This window comes from Tachyglossus aculeatus, chromosome 4 (assembly GCF_015852505.1).
Source record: "Tachyglossus aculeatus isolate mTacAcu1 chromosome 4, mTacAcu1.pri, whole genome shotgun sequence".
Taxonomy (NCBI): domain Eukaryota; kingdom Metazoa; phylum Chordata; class Mammalia; order Monotremata; family Tachyglossidae; genus Tachyglossus; species Tachyglossus aculeatus.
In genome coordinates this window covers 19,506,456-19,518,786 of record NC_052069.1, presented here as the reverse complement: position 1 = coordinate 19,518,786, position 12,331 = coordinate 19,506,456, and the positions used below count along the sequence as shown (strand labels likewise).

General features: G+C 41.2%; 1 protein-coding gene and 1 non-coding gene across 8 annotated transcripts in view; one reads left to right on the top strand and one right to left on the bottom strand.

Moving 5' to 3' along the window:
* Positions 1–12,331, top strand: part of LDB2 (LIM domain binding 2) — an 892,398-nt gene that overhangs the window by 777,608 nt on the left and 102,459 nt on the right. For all 7 annotated transcript variants that reach the window (XM_038745550.1, XM_038745549.1, XM_038745547.1 and 4 more), the window contains one exon: positions 6,704–6,876. In XM_038745550.1, coding sequence (XP_038601478.1) covers positions 6,704–6,876 — 173 coding nt within the window. The remainder of the gene's footprint in view (positions 1–6,703; positions 6,877–12,331) is intronic.
* On the bottom strand, positions 4,347–4,484 carry LOC119928050. Its single transcript, XR_005451009.1, has one exon. It is a non-coding gene; the product is annotated as a small nucleolar RNA SNORA7 (small nucleolar RNA).

Genomic DNA, 12,331 nt, shown 5'->3' with positions numbered 1-12,331 from the left:
TCACCGTACCTCGTTCTTGCCTGTCCCGCCATCGACCCCCGGCCCACATCATCCCCCGGGCCTGGAATGCCCTCCCTCTGCCCATCCACCAAGCTAGCTCTCTTCCTCCCTTCAAGGCCCTACTGAGAGCTCACCTCCTCCAGGAGGCCTTTCCAGACTGAGCCCCTTCCTCCCTCTCCCCCTCGTCCCCCTCTCCATCCCCCCATCTTACCTCCTTCCCTTCCCCACAGCACCTGTATATATGTATATATGTTTGTACATATTTATTACTCTATTTATTTATTTATTTATTTATTTTACTTGTACATATCTATTCTATTTATTTTATTTTGTTAGTATGTTTAGTTTTGTTCTGTCTCCCCCTTTTAGACTGTGAGCCCACTGTTGGGTAGGGACTGCCTCTATATGTTGCCAATTTGTACTTCCCAAGCACTTAGTACAGTGCTCTGCACACAGTAAGTGCTCAATAAATACGATTGATGATGATGATGATGATGACTGCGTCCAACCCAATTACCTTGTGTCTACCCCAGACCATAGAATAGTCCCTGGCACTTAACAAATACCGCAATTATCATTACTGATAACAATTAAGCTCTAGATCATTATTAATTTTATGGTGATTAAGTGTTTAATAGTAATAATAATGATGGTATTTGTTAAGCACCTACTCTGTGTTAAGCACTGTTCTAAGCACTGGGGCAGATACAAGGGAATCGGGTTGTCCCACATGGGGCTCTTAGTCTTAATCCCCATTTTACAGATGAGGTAACTGAGGCCCAGAGAAGTTAAGTGACTTTCCCAAAGTCACACAGCAGGCAAGTGGAGGAGGTGGGATTAGAACCCACAACCTCTGACTCCCAAGCCTTTCGTCTAAAGCACACTGCTGCCCCAAGAACAGTCAAGAACTCTGCTCAGCACAGGATTCCTTTGTTATTTTGTTTTCCATAACAAAGACAGCTGCGTCCATATTAATGTTCAAGGATAACTGCAATGAGTGATTTTGCACTATTGTGTGGGGATGATTGCTTCCAAAAGGCAGATCCACTGTGACTATGACTGTCCTTTTATCCATTTGGGTCAGAATTGTGGGCTCCATGTCTCACTGGGCTCTTCATCATCGCTTTGACCCCTATTTCCTTCAGCGGCATCAGAGCACAATACACCATTTTACTTGAGTATTTACTTGCATTTCATCATTTACTCACAAGACATGAATGCGTATTTAAGATACAAATATAGGAACAACAACTTCATAATTTTATAGAACTCTCATTGATGTGATGGTAAAATATTTTCAAACCAATCCCGCATTCCAAAAATATACATTTATCCTAATCAGCAGAAATCTCAGATTGCCCTATTATGTTCACCATTCATGTTGATTTGCAGTAATCAGCTTCAGGCCAAAAGGGTGGGAAATGTGCAAAATTAACTTCAAGTGTTAATTCTGCATTTGACAGGGCACAATACCAAGAGCTCATGATAGAAATAACATTTTGCAAGTTATTCCCAAAGTCTTCTGCTGACATAAGGGACCTAGAGTTCTCTAATTAAATTAAAATGGCAAAAAATGTGTATCCTCCTGAGCATGAGAAGTGTGTTTGTGTGTGTGTGTGTGCACATGCACAAAGGTATATATAATGCAATGACAGTGCCAAAGGGTTACAAAATGGTAGACATCCTGAGAAATATCAGATAAAGAGCAAGTTTTAGAATTTATTAAACTCTGGTATCCCTGAAGTTGAAATACTGGGCACAGTATGGTCGCTACATTTTTGGAAGACAAGCCAGAGAAATAATATGGGGAAAGGCAACCTGAAAGAGGGGCTTCTGGATTAGGATAAATTTAAGATTTTATACTCTGGCCATTCTCTTTCTACTAGACCATGTTGCTTCCCTAAAATTATCCACCGATTAAGGTCAAAAGCAAACTAATCCACACCACCTTCCTGTTTATCCCAGGAAGGGTTTGGGTCTGGAGAAATTTGTGACCATATGCAGATCTTTCTCCTGGATCCCAGGAAGAACAGATGACACCTGTCCTCAACTAACTCCACAGCACAGTTCACACCTAACTTCACATTGAGTCCTTTCTCTTAGTTCAGCAACTTATTGGCCCAGAAGCCAGTCCCTTCCCAGAATATTCCACTGACCCCTGATGAGGGTGGGTGTCGGGCAGGTCTGGGAAAGCCTCTAACAGCTCCCTCTTTGTGACCTCCATAGCCATAAAACAAAGGTCACACCCACAACACGCCCATCAACCTCATCACAGTGACAAACTGCCCTGAGCCCTTGAACCACCAGGTATCTTCTCCCGTTCTGGTCACAGTAGCCATAAATTGATATACAAGGCAGACTTCTCCGGTCTTGTGGTCAACTGCTAGGTTTCCCTCACCCCTTTGAAGATCCAAAATTATGTTGCTTCTCAGGGGACCCCCACAATGTCTCTCTACTCCAGCAAATTCTGACCTAGTGCCAGAATATTTGTAGATTTTTATTAGGAACTGTATTAGGAGCCAGGTGTTCCATTGCCAAAGGAATGGTCCAGGCTTTCCCCAAAGGGGTTGAAGAAAAGGATCAGACTGCAGGCAAAATTGAATAGCTATATAAATGAATGCAATGCAAACCAAACAGGAGTAGAATTAATAAAGAAAAAAGGGCATCCCAATAACCCAATGCAAAAGAACATAATAAAGGGTGACTAAATCAGACTCAAAGTCACCAATAATAAAACCCAAAATAACCCAACCACGCAATGCCCATTATACAATGTAAAACAGACAAATATCCCAGAGACAGGACAGGTGAATGTTACAGGTGACTAACAATTAGTGAAATGAGGTTACACTTGCTTAAGTTAAATTCCTCCTCCTATACGTCTTCAACTCTGCCTGTATTCCCTGCATCAACTCAAGAAGAGATCCCTCACGTCTTCTCTAAATCTATCCTCTCCAGCTGTGCTTCTGATCCCACCATTCACACTTTGTAGAAACACTAGCCCCCCTCCCTTTTTCTCCTCCTTGACTCCCTGCCATCTTCAACTGTTAATTTTCTAACTGCTTCTTCCCAGCTGCTTTCAAACATGCTTATGTACCCCCATCCTAAAAAAACGTCCAGTTATCACCCCATCTTCCTCCTATCAGTCCTCTCCAAACCTCTTGAGAGAATTGCTTGCACTCACTGTCTCCACTTCCTCTCCAGTTCTCTCCTTGATCCTCATGAATCTAGCTTCCTCCCCCTTCTCCTTGAGACTTTATCCAATTTGGGCTTCACTGACACTGTATTCTCTTGTTTCACCTCCTGTCTCTCTCACCAAGCCTTCCCAGCCTCTTTTTCAGAGTTCTCTTCTGCCTCCTACCCTCTGACATTGAGGAGGGATCAGTTCTGGGTCTCCTTCTATTCTCCATCTACACCCACTCCCTCAAAGAATTCATGAGCTCCCATGGCTTCAGATGCTATCTCTATCTGGATGATTTCCTAGTCTGCGACTCCACGCCTGATCTCTCTCCTCTGCAAGTTTGCATTGCCTCTTGCCTTCAGGACATCTCCTCCTGGATAGCTCACCATCACCATAAACTTGTCTTAACTTATGCTGTCGAGTCATCTTTGACCCATACCGACTCCATGGATACATCTCTCCCAGAAAGCCCCACCTCCATCTGCAATTGTTCTGGTAGTTTATCCATAGAGAAGCAGCTTGGCTCTATGGAAAGAGCCCGGGTTTGGGAGTCAGAGGTCATAGGTTCAAATCCCAGCTCCACCAATTGTCAGCTGTGTGACTTTGGGCAGTCACTTCTCTGTGCCTCAGTTCCCTCATCTGTAAAATGGGGATTAAGACTGTGAGCCCCACGTAGGGCAACCTGATCACCTTGTATCCTCCCAGCACTTAGAACAGTGCTTTGCACATAGCGCTTAACAAATGCCATAATTATTTTATTATTATTATAGAGTATTCTTGGTAAAAATCTGGAAGTGGTTTACCATTGCCTTCTTCCATGCAGTAAACATGAGTTTCCTCCCTCAACTTTCTCCCCTGCCACTGCTGGGGAAGGGGAGAGAAGCAGCATGGCTCAGTGGAAAGAGCACGGGTTTAGGAGCCAGAGGTCATGGGTTCTAATCCCAACTCTGCCACTTGTCAGCTGTGTGACTTTCAGCAAGTCACTTAACTTCTCTGTGCCTCACTTATCTCATCTGTAAAACTGGGATTAAGACTGTGAGCCTCATGTGGGACAACCTGATCACCTTGTATCCGCCCCCAGTGCTTAGAACAGTGCTTTATACATAGTAAGCACTTAAATGCCATTATTATTATTATTATTACTGCCCAGCACAGGTGAGTTTTGACTTGTAGCAGATTGCCTTCCACTCTCTAGCCACTACCCAAGGTAGAAATGGAGTGGGCATGCCTCTGCTTGACTCTTCCTCCCTTAGCCAAGACTGGCAGAGTACTGGAAACTCTTCAGGTGTGATCCTGAGAGGGTCACCTTAAACTAAGTATGTCCAAAACGGAACTCATCTTCCCATCCAAACCCTGCCCTCCCCCATATTTCCAATCAGTGTAGACAATTCCACTATCCTCACAAGTCCATAACCTTGGCATTGTCCTCGACTCAGCTGTCCCATTCCATCCTCATATTCAATCTGCCACTTATTGGTTTTATATTCATATCATCGCTCATCCCCTCCAACCTCACCTCAGTGATCTCCTACTCCAGCCCAGCCCACACACTTTGCTCCTCTAATGCCTATCTCACTGTCACCCCCTTTCCCACCTCCTCCCCCTTGTCTGGACCTCTCTCCCCCTCTATAAATGCCAAACCACCTCTCTCCCCACCTTTAAAGCATTTTAAGTCACATTAGAGAAGTAGTGTGATTCGGTGGATAGAGCATGGGCTTGGGAGTCAGAGGTCATGGGTTCTAATCCTGGCTCCACCACATGTCTGCTGTGTGACCTTGGGTAAGTCACTTAACTTCTCTGAGCCTCAATTCCCTCATCTGTGAAATGGGGATTAATATTGTGAGCCCCACGTGGGACAACCTGATCACCTTGTATCCCCCCGAGTGCTTCGAACAGTGCTTTGCACATAGTAAGCACTTAATAAATGCCATCATTATTATCTCCTCCAAGAGGCCTTCCCCAATTAAGTCCTCTTTTCCACTGCTCGCTCTCCTTTCTGCATCTTTGGTGCACTTTGATTTGTGACCTTTGGGCACTTGATATTTGCCCCACCCTCAACCCCACAGCACTTATATACATATCTTTAAATTATATACTGTAAATGATTTATTTATATTGATGTTTGTCTCCTCCTCTGGACTCAAAGCTCACTGTGGGCTGAGAAAGTGTCTCCCAGCTCTGTTTTATTGTTACTCTTCCAAACGCTTAATATAATGGTCTGAGCATGGTAAGTGCTCCATAAATACTATTGATTTATCCATTATTTGTGCTAAAGCAGAAATTTCAGGGAAACCTGTCTAAAGAGGCAAGAGGATTTTCCTCTAGTTGCCTTAGTCTGGTCATGACTAAGCGCTTAGTACAGTGCTCTGCACACAGTAAGCACTCAATAAATACGCTTGAATGAATGACCATCTGATCACTACTCAGTCTCAGTCACAGGTCCCAAGGAGACATCTTGGCCTCAGAATGGGGAACTCTCCAAAGTTGTCACCAGCCTCCTGAAATCATTGGCTACCAGAATCTGTGGGGTTACTCTCCCATTCTCTGACTTGGTCTCCAGCAGAATCTGGCCCAGGTGTCCCTGATATCCCAGATGTGATCAATAAATGCAAATGAATAAATGAATGAATCAATGAACATGCCTTTTATAACTGGAGGAGATCTGGAATGGTCATCCAACTAGTAATAGCCATTCTCAATTTAATCAGCTCTACATCTGTAATTCATGAATTGTGTGTTCTAATCCATATAGGCAATAATAATGATAATGATGGCATTTGTTAAGCACTTAGTATGTGCAAAGCACTGTTCTAAGCACTGGGGAGGATATAAGGTGATCAGGTTGTCCCACGGGGGGCTCACAGTCCTAATCCCCATTTTACAGATGAGGTAACTGAGACACAGAGAATCAATCAATCAATCCTATTTATTGAGCACTTACTGTGTGCAGAGCACTGTACTAAGCTCTTGGGAAGTACAAGTTGGCAACATATAGAGACAGTCCCTACCCAACAGTGGGCTCACAGTCTAAAAGGGGGAGACAGAGAACAAAACCAAACATACTAACAAAATAAAATGAAGTGACTTGCCCGAAGTCACACAGCTGACAAGCAGCGGAGCCGGGATCAGAACCCATGACCTCTTGACTTCTAAACCCTGGCTCTTTCCACTGAGCCACGCCACTTAAGCTAATGTTCCTAACAAGCTGTGATGTTGTCTCACCATGTGTTAGAAATTATGTTCCTGATGAAAGTATAGTTGAACGAATTCAAGATGGAAAAGTATGACCCTTCCAACTGCCTTAATTTGCTTGGAGAAAAATCTCCACTGTTTCATGGAGGTATTAATCAGACATATGTGTTTTAGATCTTAAAGGATAGCATATATTTTTAAGAGGAATGTGCTCAGTGACATAGATTGTAGCTTTAAGGGGATTTTTTTTTGTCAGGGGTGGTTATTCTTCTTTGGAAAGAGAGTTTGAATATTTATCTTTTTTATTTTTTCTTTGTATTTTTCTCACAGCAATTGGAAGGACTCTGATTCCTCGTTATTTTAGCACTGTCTTTGAAGGAGGTGTAACGGACCTGTATTACATTCTCAAGCACTCCAAAGAGTCATACCACAACTCATCCATCACAGTGGACTGTGATCAGTGCACCATGGTTACCCAGCATGGAAAACCCATGTTTACTAAGGTATTGGGAGACACTAAATAAAGCATGCCTTTCTTCTCTTTGCTAGTGGTCTGAAAGATAGTAATTATTGTTCTGGAAGGTTGAGCTGGTTTCTTATACTTCAGACCTTTTTATACCAGTTTGATCTTTTTTTTTGGGGGGGGGGGTTTACATGACTGATAATCTTTGTGAACCTCTCAGTATCTGCTTATAAAGTATCCAAGAAAGAACGCATGAGCCAGGAAATTAGAACCATAATGTTAGGAGGAAGTAAGATGCAAGTTGTTTATGGAGCTTTTTCCAGGGACCTTTTATTTATTTTTTTAGTGTTTCCTAGCTGTTAAAGAACATTCTCAGTTTTGTTTAAGCCTAAATTTGGGTCTCATTACGAGAACTCTCTAAAACCTAATGTGTTAAAATGTTTTCTTAAATATTTCAAACAGTTTAATAAAAACAGTTCAAATGCATGACCAAAGCTATTTCTATTGGAAAGGAAACCCAGACATGTGTTGTAGCCCAAGAGATGTGAGTCAGAGAAAGGTAGATTATTACAACTGCAAAAATGACTAGACAACTGAATTGCTTTCCAAAATTAATTAGTCCAGTTTTTTTTTTTCCAGAGATATATGCAAGATAAATTCATAGGCAAAAAAAGGGAAAAATAAAATGGGTTTTATGGTATCTTCTAGTTTTAGCAGTTGAAAGTTTAGTCAGAGAGGAAATTAGTTTGCATAGGACAGAAAAATATCCCTTGTTTTTAAAATAGGTATTTCATGCATGGAAGAAGTGGTTCACCCTGTGTGGAAAGGAATGGCACTTGGGTTGCATATAATGTGCTCATCTTTGATGTTCATTTTGAATCAGATTTCTGACTGTTTTGCAGAGAATCAAAATCCACACATTGCTTGACAGTGGATTGAATTGTCCCTCCTGCTTTTAAAGCACCAACATGTAGGGGCATTTCTACTAGCTGCAGCAAATCAGAATGAAAAACCTTACTAAGGTCCTTTTATGTATTTCTCTCTGTTTACTATTCTGTGTGTAGATTTATCCAAGCTTGCATTTGCTGAATGTAATGTAGATCACTGTTAAAACTTCACATAAATTTAAAACAAAATTTGGAATCCTACCACATAAATGAATCGCAAACATTTTTCTCGCCCCTCAGTGTTGATGAATTCTTGGTTACTCAGCCTTCTCTGAGTCCAGGATACTTTACTTGGGCTATTTCCTTTGTCTGTGGGAGCAAGGAGAGGCACCCACCCTCTCACCTGTGTTTTAGTGATTCTTTAGCCAATTCATGATTGAGGGATTCGCAGTTCAGCGTGACAAAGGTGAAAATTGGTAGGTTGAAGTGTCTTTGAAGTCTCCCCCTTCTAGACTATTAGCCCGCTGTTGGATAGGGACTGTCTCTATATGTTGCCAACTTGTACTTCCCAAGCGCTTAGTACAGTGCTCTGCACACAGGAAGCGATCAATAAATATGATTGAATGAATGAATGAAAGTGGTTAAGACAGGGTGGAGAGGTATGAATAGGCTTCCTAATGGCACTAAAGGCCGCCCAAAACTGTCGCCACCAATTAGTGGATCAATGGTATATATGCATACATATTTATATATGTTTGTACGTATTTATTACTCTATTTTATTTGTACATATGCATTGTTTTATTTTGTTAATATGTTTTGTTTCGTTCTGTCTCCCCCTTCTAGACTGTGAGCCCATTGTTGGGTAGGGACCATCTCTATATGTTGCCAACTTTTGTACTTCCCAAGTGCTTAGTACAGTGCTCTGCACACAATAAGTCCTCAATAAATACGATTGAATGAATGAATGGTATTTCTTGAACTCTTACTAAATGCAGCACACTGCACTAAACCCTTGGGAGACTAAAGTACAACTGAGTTGGTAGACATGCCCCCTGCCCACAAGGAGCCAACAGCCTGTCTGAATCACAGAAACAGAACCAGGGTAACAGTGGCCTGGGAATCAAGTGGTGCCTGAAATGTTTTCTCTCAAGATTCCTCAGTGTGAGTGTCCAACTTCCTGGATTGGGCCTAAAAATGGGGTTTGTGGCTCCAGAAACATTGATCTTTTGTGGCATTGTACCGTCCCTGATGATGAGAAGCAGCAGAGTGTAGTGAATAGGGTGTGCGCTTGGCGTCAGAAAGTCATGGGTTCTAATCCTCCCTCCGCCACTTGTCTGCTCTGTGACCTTGGGTAAGTCACTTCACTTCCCTGGCCTCAGTTACATCATCCCTAAAATGGGGATTGAGATTCTGACCCCCGCATGGGACATGCACTGTGTCCAATCCAATTTGCTTGTATCTACCCCGGCGCTTAACAATTACCTCAATTATTACTATTATCATTATGGCTCTTGAGCTTGCTCTTGGAAAATTTGGGCCAATTTAAATATTTCTTCCAAAGTTTCCCTTCAAAAACCATATTCATCCCAAGAAAATAAAGCCATTGATTTGATGTACTTTATAACAAACTTCCGCCTAGTAGCATTATGATGAACCATAAAATCAAAACATCCCCTTCCAGAAAAATGTATCCTAATATAATATTACTCTGGAAACTAGTCATGAACATTTATTTTAAGAAATTTGACAATTCCGCTTGCTTTAGGATGGTTATACTATTCCAGGGGGAAACCGTCAAATTATTATTTTGTCTTGATAGATCTAAAAAGAAATCTCCTTCCTTCAATAAGAGTATTATTGGGGATTAGCACAGCACAGGTGCTCTTTCAGAGCCTAGAATAATATTACAGTGGCTATTATTTCATTTTTAAAATAGAGCTTGGAAAAAGCCCAATAAATTTGAGCAGTGATAATTTCCTACAGTTTATAAGTATCCCGACATCAGCAGGCAAGTACTTCATCACATTGTTCTGATTAACACTATCAATAAATGATAATTACCTGACTAGCTTTTGACCCAACAGATCCCAACAGCTCTTACAAATATTTGGTCAACTGGTGAGCCTAGAATCCATAGCAACCATAATCCACAGTAATCCACTTAATAGCTCTCTGGTGTATATTATGTGTTTTAGGATTTCCTGATTACACTAAAATGATTATTGGATAAATATGCATTCGGTTTTAAAACTATATTGAAATATTTACTTGAAACAAATATCAGTTTGGGGGAAAATGAAAAATAAAAAAACATGGGAAATAAAAAGCACGTGAATCATCACGGGGGCAGTTTAATTCATAAAAGAAAAAAAGCAAATTCGTTCTATATTTGAAAGTGAAAAATCTCATCTGATGCTGAACTTAATTCTCTCCAGGGTTCCTTTTTGGATTTTTTTTTTGGTTTTGGGGGTTTTTTATTTTAATTTTTACATACTGAAGCAGGATTTAGAGCTCCTCTGGGATTGTCCCAGGTTTATCATTTTTTGCAGGCATAGATATTTGTGGTGGAATTTATAAAACCATGCTACCTTCTTGCACATTATGTTTCTTGTTATTATTTATCTTGCCTTCACGTAAATTAATTTTACATAGCCAGCACTGCAAGAAAATAGCATTAAGATGCATGCTCCAATTTCCCAATAAAAGTGTCCCCTTATTTATGTCTCTGACGGTGATTAGTTAACATATGTAATAATACATTGGTTCAAAATATACTTCCGTCCCAATATTAAAACATTTTTATTATTTTACACCTACATCTCACACGCATGTTTGTGTAACCACTATGAAAGAACCCAGGTAGAGTAAACTAAAGCAGTGTTGACAGATCTAGGGTTTAACCGACAGAAATAGAGTCGGAAGGAGAACGCAAGAGCACTTTTTGAAGTGTCCGTGAGGTTTAACGAAAGCAATGCGGAAGTTATTTACTTGAGTTATTCAGCTCACTATCATGCTACAATTAGCCGGAGAAAGGAAAGGGTTAAAAAGCTACTGGTTAGTTTGAGAAATGTTCTTTTTTAGTTCTCTTGTTCCTGGCCTTGTCTCTAGCTAGCACGTGATATGCTGAGTGCCTGCCAGCCTTTCTTGTTGATCCTCCGGAGACCATCTGTGCTGGGGGCAATGATTAGAGTGTGTCTGCTGGGATTACATCTTTTCTGTTGCCATGCCAACTAATCAGCTGATTTTGGTTACCACAGAAACAAAATGTCAGAGCTCCTAGTACGGTAACATGAATTCGGCACAACAGAAAATGTTTTCTTAATTGGGGACCCTTTTGATTTTTGGATTCTTTGTGAAAGGCGGCTTTATCAAGAAAAGAGGCCAACTTTAGATAAAAGCTACATTAATTGTATTGATTAAGAGCAATGCACAGAATTTCTCTAAAAGATAATTTTCTTTCCCTTTGCGGGGGCTAGGCACATACTGCTATTTTAATGTGAGGGTGTGGGTGCCTCTTGATTCTTGGTGTGTTCCTTCATCATCATCATCATCAATCGTATTTATTGAGCCCTTACTGTGTGCAGAGCACTGTACTAATCGCTTGGGAAGTACAAGTAAGCGCTTAGGAAGTACAAGACAATACAAGTTCCTTGCTATGTCCATTTGGTAGAGAGTGCATACACACACAAAAATAACCCCTCCTCCCCATTAGAGTTTGGTTTCCTCCAAAGATGCATAGGGTTTGAAGGACCCTGTGAGATGTAGTTAAGAAAATAGAATGGAGGCAAGAAATGCAGCATGGCTTAGTGGATAGAGCTCAGGCCCAGGAGTAAGAAGGACCTTATGTTGCCAACTTGTACTTCCCAAGTGCTTAGTACAGTGCTCTGCACACAGTAAGCACTCAATAAATACAATTGATTGATCGATTGACCTGGGTTCTAATCCTGACTCTGCCATTTTCATTGTGAGACCCTGGGCAAGTCGTTTTACCTGTCTGTGCTTCATTTGCCTCATCTGTAGAATGGAGATCTATGTTTCAATCCCATGTGGGTCATGGACTGTGCCCAAACTGATTAGTTTGTTTCTACCCCTGCACTTAGTACAGTGCCTGGCACACAATAAGTGCTGAACAAATATATATATGTATATATGTTTGTACATATTTATTACTCTATTTATTTTACTTGTACATACCTATTCTATTTATTTTATTTTGTTAGTATGTTTGGTTTTGTTCTCTGTCTCCCCCTTTTAGACTGTGAGCCCACTGTTGGGTAGGGACTGTCTCTATATGTTGCCAATTTGTACTTCCCAAGCACTTAGTACAGTGCTCTGCACATAGAAAGCGCTCAATAAATACGATTGATGATGATGATGATATAAACAAATAAGCCAGCAGCAGCAGCAGCAGCAGCAGCAGCCAGCAGCCTGAAGACAGCAGATAGAGAAGCTCATCTTGTTTCACACGGAGAACCAGTCAGACAGAGAATGAGAGAGAGTGAGAGACCAGGCCCCAGAGGACCTGTTGCTTGTTTCTATTTCATGAGCCCATAACATTTTGACTGCATGAAAGATCTCGAAGCAAATGTCCCTCACGGTTTGGGTT